Source organism: Vollenhovia emeryi, unplaced genomic scaffold (assembly GCF_000949405.1).
Source record: "Vollenhovia emeryi isolate VEMERY1.0 unplaced genomic scaffold, V.emery_V1.0 DF939146.1, whole genome shotgun sequence".
In the NCBI taxonomy this organism is placed as follows: domain Eukaryota; kingdom Metazoa; phylum Arthropoda; class Insecta; order Hymenoptera; family Formicidae; genus Vollenhovia; species Vollenhovia emeryi.
The window spans coordinates 1,525,975-1,538,633 of record NW_011967220.1 but is presented as its reverse complement, the minus strand read 5'-3'; the positions used below and the strand labels follow the sequence as shown (position 1 = coordinate 1,538,633).

The window sequence follows — 12,659 nt, the reverse complement described above, 5'->3', positions numbered from 1 at the left end:
AACAATGAAAATTGATATGTATGTGCGAGCGTGCGTGCGTGTAAATTAAATCAATCTAACAATGGACTTTTATAAATAAATTAAATTATAATAATGTCATATGGAAATTGAGTCGACATAATTATGTTGTATCATTAAATATATTTGTATTCATTAATTTATAAAAGTATGAGAAAAATGATACATTGTGTGCAATTTTTATTTGCAAAGATTGCACTTATTTGCAAAAAAATTTATTGTATAAACACAAGTCTGTTTCTTAAAATATTGTATTTTATATGTTTAGTTTTCAATAAATTATTGATAATCTAGTCGCGGAGCAACGCGTGAAGAATTAAAAGAATTATAAATATAATTGAATAAATAAATTTGGAATTGTTTATACTAAGACTATAATTAATTCATGTATTATGTGATTTTTTCTTGGTGGTATTGATGTATTTTTAAACATAAATCACTCTTAGCTATAGACTAGAATTATTTTCTGGTAAATATTTAATTAGACTCACAAAGGCTTTTGTAAACTAACCCTGATTAAAGTAAACGTTACAAAGTTACATATTTGCTGAACTAAATAACAAGAGGAAAGTAAGCAACAATTTGTTGGAGATAAGAATTTAAAACGTTATGATATCTTAAAAGTAGGTTATCAATGTATTGAAGACGCGAAAGTAATTTTATATTTGTCTCTTCAAGTGTAAAATCTACATTGAATTAATTTGTAAAATAATTATGCCTACTTTAAAAACTTGTAAAGGTTGTGCATTAATCTTAATTTGTAACGCATCCTTCTTCCTTCTCATTCCCTTATCTTTACTCACTTTTTCTAGCCAGTCATTCGAAAAAAAAATGTTGTTCTAGAACGTAATAAAATATTGTCACTCATTCGCCCATTTGTTCGTGCGAAGTGTGTTTGTGTTAAGACATTTTATTACTGCAAAAAAGTAGATTCTTTTGAAATTACGTTGATAATATCTCGCTTACCTCTATTGCATTGTAGGGTGAAAAATCGCCAGGAAAGTTTATAAAAAAGGAAAGAAATGTAGCAGCTGGCTGAACATTGTTGGTAATCGACGTGGAGTTTGAGTGGATAAATGATGTTACGACGCTGATTAGATCTTCCTCCTTTACCGAGATGATAGTATCTTGTGATGTCATGCTGATCCTTTTGTATCCTTTCGATCACTGTGGATGTAGGGATTTGCACAAGCGCATCAAATATCCTTGCTTTAATTTCGGATGGAGAAACTCAGCAACAGTTCTTTATCCCACATCAATTTTTGCTTCCTGCAAAATCATGATTGCTATTAACCTAGTATTCTCAGAGAACGCATTTATCTGAGTAATTAATTAAATATCAATGTATACTGTTACATCTGGCCTTATAAATTTCCTGTTTTACTTTTCGCTGTACTTTTGGTACTATTAGGCTACAGATTCAAGCGTAGAAACTCTCAGAAGGATTGAATTGAATAAATGATACGAATAAGGAAGACTCAAAAGCGTACAGCTGTATTCATGTAGACCGTACTCTGTGGAATAGGAAGCGTAGTAGATGTCCTGAATTGTAGTCTTGCAATGATAAAGATGTAAATTGCTGATTTCAAGTGGTTTTGGAACAAAATTTAGCAGCAGCTTTCCCCCTCACAAATACATGCGCATTTTATCTCACAAGAGACATGCGCATTATCGATGGCACGATGGGAAATAAAAATATCATGCGAGTGCCTCATTGCCCCAAGTATTGATTGAAATCGACTATTGAATGGCGACTATTTAATGGAAATAGTTACAGAAGTCTTCAGACGATGTTGTATCAAATTTTGAACATGTTGTTAACGAGATAGAATCGCGCGAACATTACGATAGATTCGCAAAGAGCATTAGTGCGTCTTTGTCGTCGCTCTAATTATTTCGCTGAATAACTTAGTTGTTAAATTAATTGGATTTTAGCGATGATTACATTGGAATTATACTCGCAACTTTTTTTTCCGAGAGATTCAATACTTAAAAAGTCTCAGTTAACAGATACCGACCCAATCAAATATTAGCATTTTGCATGTAAAATAGCTTTGAAAGCGCTACATAAACGCGTGATTCTGATTTTAAAACAGAGAATGAAATTTTTACACAAAGTACGTGGTCGTTGACAAACAAAAAAATCGTTTTTTTTTCTTTGGGAGAACGAGTGGGCATTATACGGATGCTGTATTAATCCTGCTATATCCGATTTTTATTTTAAAAGTAAAATATATCGGTTTTAATTTCTAAAAATTTTTGTGGTTGCAAAATACGAAAATGGGATCAGATAAAATAAATTATAAAAGAAATAGAATGTGAAAACTGTGCAAAGAAGAAAATACGTTTTTTTTTATAAATTCTAATGAAATTGTATATATTACATGTTTTTAATGAAATGTCGAAATAATTAAAACACAAAATAGTAGATCCAATATGGGAGATGCACAAACTAAAGTATCTTTATATTCTAAAATTGAAATAAATCCCGTTGTATTAAATTATTTTAAAAATCGTAAAATATAGATATAATTTTTACAACAAAATGATATGGCAACATACAGTGATAAAAACAATGTAATAAGATTAAACGTTTTTGGCTTAAATCATACCGCATATTTACAAATATATAACATCTTTACTGTAGCCATTCTGCATCCACATGATGGTCTATTAAACAATTAAACCATCGAGATACCAAGCTCTGGAGTCGCGCTGCTAGCATATTATTTCTACTTTCTTCGGTAAAATAGAATAAACAAGCGAGAGGAGTTTCGAGTGTGGACCTAGATAGCTCAATAAGAAGAGCAGTCGCCCGCCAAGTGGAAGGTCTCGTGTTTAAATCCAGATCTAGTTCTTGCCCATTAGCTTCCCCAAAAGTTATTTCACGGCGCGTTTTAGTGCCTCCCCGAACCTGTATTTATTATAACGCCTCTACTGAGATATAAGGAACTTAAATTTTAATATCAACTACTCGCTTGTTCAAATGTATAAACAATAGTAAGGAAGTCTAGGTCCAAAAAATAGATGAACACTATTAGTTGTTATTACAAATAAATTAATTAATAAAATTTATTACCCGTAAATTACGTTAAAATACGAATGTGTATGTTTTAACAATACTTTGTCTTTTTCAGCACGCATGTGTAGGTTTCAACAATTACTTTGTCTTTTTCAGCGCGCAATTAAAGTAATCAAAGGAAATTGTACAAAAAATAAATTAAAACGTAATAAATTGAAAAAGTCAAAAAGTTAAAACAATGAAATGTAAAAGTCTGTGTACAAGAGGCTGAGGTAAATGTGAAAATCCCTTTCTAAAAAAGAGATGTTACCAGAGCAAATGTCGTTAATATCGAACAGTTGAGGCCTCTTTTCCGCGATAATTAGAATTTAAGTGACAACGATTTTTGTTTCAAAACATTTTCTTGATTAAACAGAATTAATCGTTAATTTAATCAATACCAATAAGTAGAAACCGCAGAATAATATGCAACATGTAATAACAGTCACTGAACAGATTATTAATTTGAAATATTGAGTATAGAATTTTCAATTTCGTAGTTTCGGAACAATTTTGGAACAACTCTCACCGTTTGTTGTTGTCTGTCTGCCTACGCGGTATCGTGCGACGTTATGTGGGCCATTGTTGCGTGAAGGTCGCCACGCTATCACTCGCTCGCCGAACGTCGAGCCGGCAAGCAGTGGCGAGAGTCGCTCCGTGCGTGGTATTACTTTTGCGTTATCGGTTTCCAAGGCTCGATCGCGATGAATGCAGGGATAAAACGCTATTGATTTCTACACCTTTCCCTAGTAGCATAGTGCATTGGTTAAACATTGGCCCAATATTTGGTTGTATAGGGCCAATGTTTAACCAATATTTGGCCAATGCACTGTGCTACTAGGGTTACCATTAACAAGTGACGTTCCTCGATTAATTATTAAGTTTCTACAACTTGCAATGAGAAACGAATTGTATGTTGGGACAATGGCTCTTTATCAGCGTATACATACATAGATATTTCACGAGACTAATTCATCTAAAATATGAATGTAAACCGTGGTACTTTGTTGCGGTTACATCTCGTTTACGCACCGTGCTTTTAATTATCTATCGATTTCGTGTAATCGGTTCCATTTTCGAAAAAAGAGATAAATTTGTACGACTTCGGCGTACGCGCTGTAATTCGCTCTGTCGTTCTTCGCAATTCGAATAGGCAGAAAGTAAAGAAAGTCGCTTGTTGCACGTCGTTACATTATCTAAATGTAATCGAAAATTGTCTCGATTAACTGTTGCAATTAATAACAACTATTAATCGCTGGAAATTTTGTTCACGTAATTTATTTCGAGGATTAGATTGAATGACAAAGATTGTAAAATATCCTTTCGTTGCGGACTAATAACTACGTCTTTGCCGCAGATCATGCTTGGATTCCGATGCACGCGTTGCATTTTATATCGCCAATTCAAAAGTGATTTATCCATTATCCTATTCTTCCTAATAAAAAATGCAAGTTGTTAGTTCGAGTAATTTGTACGACAGAAAATCACGCGATTTTGTTAATAATATTTCGTGCGTTCCGCGGTATTTCACATCGCGTACGGGAGTGCCGGAAATTTCGCGCGATCGATGATTTTCGCGAGTGAGTGTTGTGTAAGTGCAACAAGGAAATCTGAGAGGAGCAGGCCTGGGAGGCATCGGGCAACGGCAGAGAAATCGTAAGGTGAGTATTTTATATTTTTATATTATTTGCTACTTGTGCAAAATAAAGCATCTGTTCTCCACTTTTGTTTTATTTATTCAAATGATTCGAACGAGGATTCGAATAAAAGTTAGAGAAAAAACCATACGTATAAAATTTTGTGAGTTTATATTAAAAATTCAGTATTCTATATAAATATTTAAATAAATACCTATTTTTACAATATAAAATGTAAAGTATATTTAATACAATAACCTCGATTTTGCATAATTAGTCTATAATAATTATATTGCATATTTGTATTTTTACAGTTTAACATGTACAGTTAACGATGTACAACTCTGCTGTTGCGAATCGTATCAGTGAGTGATAAATTATTTTTTATTTTAAATTTACGTTGCGCATACCTTCTTTGCATGTATACAATGCTCAACTACAAATTGCGCGCGCGAAGCGCACGTTTTGTCATTTCTAGTACAATATAAAATTACACAAGATGAACAAAAATCGGTAATCACAGTAATAGTTTTGCAATTAGAAAAATATCGCAGAACCTTTTCGTCGTTTGGTTGCAAGAACACATTCGGCGTCAAAAGACTCTTACCGTTGTTTGCTCGAGTAAAATATCAAGTTAGTTGTGGTAAAATGTGAATAGTAAAATGATAAATTTATGTCAATAGTATTTAAAACTTTTTCCTCGAAGTTTTGCATCACAATATCTGCGATGACTGGCGACAAAGGGAAGTTCATAGGGTTTCCAAAAGTCTGCTTGTAAGTTGTCTGGTTAAAAGTAAAATAGGTAGAAGATAAAACCAACTTAACTGAGAGGAAATAAACTCATCAATTGATATTTTTGTGGATTCTATCTTTTAACCATCAATTACAAGATCCAGAGGAATGTTTGCGAAAAGAGAAGTTCCGTCTAACGAAATTAAAATAATGTATTTATAATAACGTCTAATAGTGCTCGTTTATTTTTTGGCCCTAGTTCTTATTGTTTAACGCAAATTTTATTTAAATATATTTTATATCTACATACAGTATAAATATGATCAAAAATTTCTATTTGTAGGCGTCACGTGAGAACAATTTGTCAATTTTAAATAATAATGTCAGGCTCGTAGTTTGTAACACAAAGTGGAAGATGAGAATAAAGATTTATTATCGCCAGTAAATAATTAACAAATGAGGGAATTATTATTAACTCACCTGACAAATTCTAATTAAAGAAATTTATTGCGAAAAATATTACTTCAGCGAGGGTTTGAACCTGGATCTTCCTACACCCTAGGTGGGCGTCTCACCACTGACAATGAGACATGTTGGTGAGACGGTCGATCGTCCAGGGCTGTGTTCGAAAACACTCCGAGTGCCCGAGTATATCATTTTATCCTTGTTTAACATTGGTTAACAACATTCGGTAGCAACAAGGATAAAACGGTACACTGGGTTATTCGGGTAACGTTTCTAAACACAGCCTAGAGGCAGGTCCAGGGTTAAAATGCTGGCTGAGGTAATAGCTTTCGCAATAAATTTCTTTAATTAGAATTTGCTAGTTGGGTCGTTTAATAATAATTTTCTCATTTGACAAAGTGAAAAGTTCCTGGAACAATAAAACGAGTAGAAATATTGAATTATTATATATAAATAATATAATTTGATTTATTGATGTCTATAATAATTTCCTGAACGTGTCGAACGTCACTTTTATCAGCCGCGATAATAAAATTGATAATGTTAACAGGAAGAACTGAGTGAAAAAATTGACCTTAATTAAATGAAAAGTATGTAGAGATATAATTACGAATATTAAACGAGACACAATACGTAGTGAGAGAGCAACATCGAAATTGAAAGCATAAATAAATAAACAAAAATAATAACAGAAATAATAAAAATTATAACAAAATAAATAAAAATAATAATGAAATAATAAATAAATAAACAATAAATAAATAGAAATGATCAATATATCTACATATACGATGTCATGATACTAAATAAAATAACAAGAAAAGATCCCAGGAAATAAAAATAGTCAATACATAAAAATTGTTTATTAATAAATAGCGAAATCAATTATTTGCACACTGAATGCACACTGCAAAGCTTGCTTAGAATTAATTCTTATATTTATGATCATCTTAAACGTATGTTTAAAACCTATTTAGCTAAAAAAATAATTTGTTTACTGTACATACTAGGATGCTTTACAAATCATTTTACTTAAAAAAAATCTATCAGCGATATGATTTTTGTGAACTATAATACTAACAATAAGGCACATATGTATATTGGGCGATATATTGCACATATATCGCATATTGAATGTGTGAAAGGGTTAAGTATATTCTCATGTCTGAGACTTGTAAAAGGGTAAAACGGTAAAGTGGAACAATTAAAATAAAATCTAATGAAAAACTGCAATTATAATACTCGAAGTTAAGATGAGAAGAAAATACGAAATTGTAGTTAATCGCTTCTGGAATTGCATGATGAAAAGTATTTTAAGGTATCACCTCGATGGAAAATGCACGCAAAACATGCATTAAATAGCACTTCACGAAGTAGAAGAAACTCCTATTAAGCTACGTGTTGAGCAGTCACGTGCTGTAACTAGCTGTAATCGACATCTGTGAAAATGCAATTCGTTAAATTATTATACTTACGTAAATCAAATCTGGAATGTGAAATTTATACTTAACTGTAAGAAAACGAAAGATTGTCACAATTTCTTATATTTTAGAATCTATTATTTCAACATAATATTATAGCTTTATTACATAATGCAGTCCGATGATAATTGAGAAATGTTAGTGTGGAGGTTCGCTATACTTTATAACAGCAATAATTAATCAAATTAATTTAGCTGACGATAGCGATTATGCGAAAATTCATTTACAATAAAGTAATGTGGATAATGGTAAAGTTTTGTAATTTGCTGAATTATCATTACTTGGGATGATAAGAGTACGCAGGGATAATGGGCGAAGAGGGACAGACGCGAGGAATGCGAGAATACGCACACACCTTCGATTTATGAAATAGCAAGAACATTTTATTCTGTGCACAACGAGATCAGTTTTACCAAAGACAAGAAGAACTTAAAATTGTATTACTACAGGTTCGTGCACAAATTACCGTCAATAATGTTATTATGTGGACAGATAGCCCTTCGTCTCTATCTAGGGCCATTTGCTTGACTTGCCTACGTAAAAAATTTACCTCTTTAAAAGATTAACCGTTCTTATTACAGTTTTTTTTAAATAAAAAGTTTGAGAGATTATACCATTAAAACTTTCAGCCGAGTATCTTTATTAGTGTTTTAGTAAATTTCACGAAAGCGTAAATCGTTCGTATCATTTAAAAACTGACGTCATTTGAAATGACGTCTTTTCCGTATGTCCATAATATCCTAGATAAATAAAAATATACTGATTTATATATACATATAGTATAGAACAAAATTTATGTTAAAGGAAAACCAATTTTACGGTTTCTGACATGAGTTCTGTTTTAATGAGTGAAAATCCTGTATGATAATATTAAAGTATGACGAGGAAAACCCGTAACAAATGATCGATGAGTGGCAGATCTAATGCGACTAATGGATTGATTTGTAACATTATCCCACCCACTATCAATTCTTACTTATCATGTTTTTGATTAAACATCAAGAAAAGAACAGTTATTTTATGAAATCAATTGTTCGTTATTATTTAATCTTTTCGTTTGATGGTACACATTAATTTTTATAGATATGTATAAATGCATTTCCTATCGCCAATTTATTATTTTATTTTTGTTATTGCATCTACTTAGCATAATTTTTTATATACTTATTTGGGTTATTATATGCAGAGTAATATGTCATTATCACTTTGGCATAATTATATTTTAATAACATATTTTGAGGAGTAATTATTATTGAAAATATTGCTATACAGGTGTAACACTGAAGTTTTATTATTCAATTAATATTTACAAATTGATTAACTGTTATATTCCGGTAAATTTATTCTATTCTTAATGTTTTAAATAATTTATTGGTTTGTTAAAAGAAGATTGTTAAATCTAATTTTAAACATTGTTTTGACCTTATTTATTTTCCAAAAAAATTGATGTCGTCCTCCCCCAAGGATAAAAATAAAATTGCACGATTTTAATAGAGAAAATGAGATATTACAATTTCAGCCATTACAATTAAATGTAGCAATTTAATTTCATCTCTCTGATTTATTAAAAATTCACTAGACATCTCCATAGTAATAAATAAGAGCGTATCTTCGGGGAAGTAGGTCAAGTAGGCACTAAGACGCGCTATTTATTAACGTTTCGACGAAAAGAATAATGGGCTAGGACTGGACCAGGACTCGAACCTGGAACCTATCGCTTACTGGGCGAATGCTCGTTCAACTGAACTATACAGACCCTTGTTCGAAATTTTTCTCGCTTGCCTACTTTCTTTTATTGAATAAAGTAAAACTAATATTCTATAGCAGCGCAACTCCAGAGCGATGCGTGGTATCTCACTGAATAGTTTGGTAGACTATCGTATGGATGCAGAGGGGCCACACCCCCGAAGACCCATCTAGTAAATAAACCAATTTCCCACCGTTAGGTATATATACCTGTGTTGTCTTGTACAATACCGTTTTCTCGAAAACCTATAATAGCACTTCGGTAAAAGAATTCAGTGCAAATGAAAATTAAATGCGAGAGAATCGCTCTCAAAAATTATACGCGCGAACGATACACAGAGAAATGGCGCGATCGCTGACAGGTAGACGCTCATCGTTCATCAATGTGATCAATCGTTCGAAATGACGCGTATCTCATCGGGCTCATATTCTGCGCGCGAAAAACGTGATAGCAATTGATTCGATAGAAATTGACGGATTGACTAACAATAAGAGAGCTAAGGTATTACGGGCAATTTAATTACGTGCATCTGCTATACGGAAGGATTCGATCAAGCTATTGATTTCTTTGTAATATTTCATTCAGACAGAAAGAGAGAAATTTTTCTTGTAAATTTTCGTCGGTACTAATGATGTTTGATCAATGGATTTTCTTAAATCATCACGCGTCGCATTCTTAACAGTAAACTGCATTATCGAATTCATTGTCAGAGATTTTTTTATTTTCACAATATTCCTCAAACGATTTCACGTAACCACGTATGTACGTTACATCACGATTCCATTCGGTTTTTGATGCTAACTCCTCGTTTTGTGTTTGCTGACGTTCTGCCGATATTTACAGAAGACGGGTATACTATTTGCGGAGTCATCGGGATGTAGGAGATTAACAACTTGAAATGTTACGTTCACTTTCCGATCTCACTAATGATTTTCTTTTTGTACAAAAAACAGACGCAAATCGACTTATCGAGTTTGCAAAAATAAAAGGCGCAAAAATACAATGGAAAACCTAGATAGAAGAAGCCATTAAAGAAAGTCTCTTTGTCATCAAAAAACTGTCAAGTACAAAACCGAATGGAAAGTATTCTGCAGATTACATCGAGACTATGGTTAATTGTGCTTTGACAAAAAATGCCAATTCCGATTAATCTCTTTGTAACTTATTTTACATTACAGACTATTGTTGCACCTTTTCAATAAAAATTAGAATGTAATGAAAAGAAAAATTGGGCAAGTAAAAAATTATTCGTTTATTTCGGGTAATTTTTTGCTAAATCGGTTATGCTCGCGCGCAATCAGAATATCGATGTAAAGAATGTGTGATTTTCCGTTGCATACAATTTAATGTAATTTCCATTGCAGTCACGTAAGATTGGGTTTTTCTATCATTTACCTATATTTAGTTATTCCATCTAGCTGTGATACTAATTCCTACCATCCAACCAGTGTACATATTGTGCTATTGTATAATACATATCTAATTTCATGAAAACGACGCAATTACTCTAATTAACAAAATTGTATGCAAGTCAAATCACTTTCCCTCCCTTTCTAAAATAGAGATGTTACCGGCGTGAATGTCGTTAATATCGTACAGTTGAGACCTCATTTCCGCGATGCCGATTGGTTTTCTCGAAGTGCGATATGCTTCACTTCTCTTTTAAATTCGTGTCATGCTTTAGCTCGCATGTGAATTTTGACGCAGTTGTGCAAAAATATACATAAAGAAAGTTAGAGACTAAACAAAAAGTTAAAGAAAAAGAAGTTAAAGTTTAATATCTAATTGAGTGATGGAGAATGAAAGAAATTCTTATCCTTCTAATGAGATACAACGGTACCTAATCTTATTTTTACCTAATTTTTACCTAATCTTCTTTTTAAAAAGATATATAAGAGATTTAATTATCGGCGCTGTTCCGCGATGCTGATTTTCTCGCTTGGCTTTCTACCGCGAGTAGCTGTCAGTGCGGAGATCATGTAATATGTATTTCGACAGTGTGTCAACGTCAGATTACATCTTCTTCCATGAAGAAAATCTTAATGCGTAAAGAATATCATGAATAAATATAAATTAAAACTAATATAAAATAAATATAAATTAAACTAAATAGCGCGCGCAATACTATTTCTAATAAAATATTTAATACCAATTTATATTATTATTAAAGTAAATAATTCCATAATTTGCCCTCAATAAATGAAGATTTGCAATTTAGAAATATACATTTGTATCAACTATTGAGGTAAAATCTTTAATCTTATAGTAATTAGAATTTAAGGTAGTTATTTCGTAAAATTATTTATGTGGGAAGCACCGGTTCCGAGAAATGACGTAGCCGCGTCGTAAACACTTCGGGCGAGAACGGTCTATTCTCATTGTGTCTAATCATTCGCGCGGCGACAGTCGAACGAGTCGGTTAGCGGCCCGCGCCGCTCCGCGTATCGTATTATTTTTCATCGATACGCGTTCGCGACAAGTACGGGGAGAACCGCGATCGCTCTCTGTGAACAATCAGCGATCGATGTCATCGCGTGATCGCTGAATCCTCGCGATTCGCTATCGATGCTCGGTTAACCGGCAAGACAAATATCTCGCGCGATTCGCACGTGAAATCTGTACGTCCAAAGATCAAAGCGCTAACTTGAAATTACTTCATTGCGATTTATGATCATTTCAACTGCCAAAAACTTAAATTGTTCAGTACAGAAAGCTGCTCTGTAGTTGCAAAGATTTAGTCTCCTTTTCATTCTCGCAGCCAAACTTGATCCTTGCGAAAGATTTATCATGGAATTTCATACACACTGGGTATAGAATTTTCAATGTCGTAGGCGGGACAACGAATTCTCAACGTTCGTTGTTTTTCACTCGGCGCGGTGACGTACGAAGTTTTTGCGTGCCATCGTGTGCCTGAAGGTCACCGCGATATCACTCGCTCGCCGAACGTCGAGCCGGCAAGCAGTGGCGAGAGTCGCTCCATGCGTCGTATTACTTTTGTGTTATCGATTTCCAAGACGCGATCGCGACGAGTGTGAGGGTAAAACGCTATTGATTACGTCTTCTTCACATGAAAAAAATCTTAATGTGTGAAGAAAATCATGAATAAATACGAATTAAAACCAAACAGCGCGCGCAATGCTATTTCCAACAAAGTATTTCATACCAATTTACATTATTATTAAAATAAATAATTCGATAATTTCTGCACATAATAAATAATGATTTGTAATTTAGTAATATACATTTATATGCATCAACAATTGGGATAAATCTCTAATCTTAGTAATTATAATTTAAGTAACAACGATTTTTGTTTCGAAACATCTTCTCGATTGAACAGAATTAATCAGTTAATTTAATCAATACCATAGATGTCCGTAGAATAATACGCAAAACGTAGCAACAGTCACGGAACAAAGTAATGTACAATAAAATATTAAGTACGGAATTTTCCATTGCGTAGGCAGGCCAACGAATTCTCAACGTTTTTTTGTTGTTTTTCACTCGGCGCGGTATCA

The 12,659-nt window shown here is 32.9% G+C and overlaps 1 protein-coding gene across 3 annotated transcripts in view; it reads right to left on the bottom strand.

Annotated features, from left to right (window-relative positions):
- LOC105566213 (5-hydroxytryptamine receptor 1) overlaps positions 1-12,659 on the bottom strand; it is a 74,702-nt gene that overhangs the window by 38,429 nt on the left and 23,614 nt on the right. For all 3 annotated transcript variants that reach the window (XM_012020040.1, XM_012020041.1, XM_012020042.1), the window contains exon 2: positions 985-1,287. In XM_012020040.1, the coding sequence (XP_011875430.1) occupies positions 985-1,158 (174 nt within the window). In that variant the 5' untranslated portion in view covers positions 1,159-1,287. The remainder of the gene's footprint in view (positions 1-984; positions 1,288-12,659) is intronic.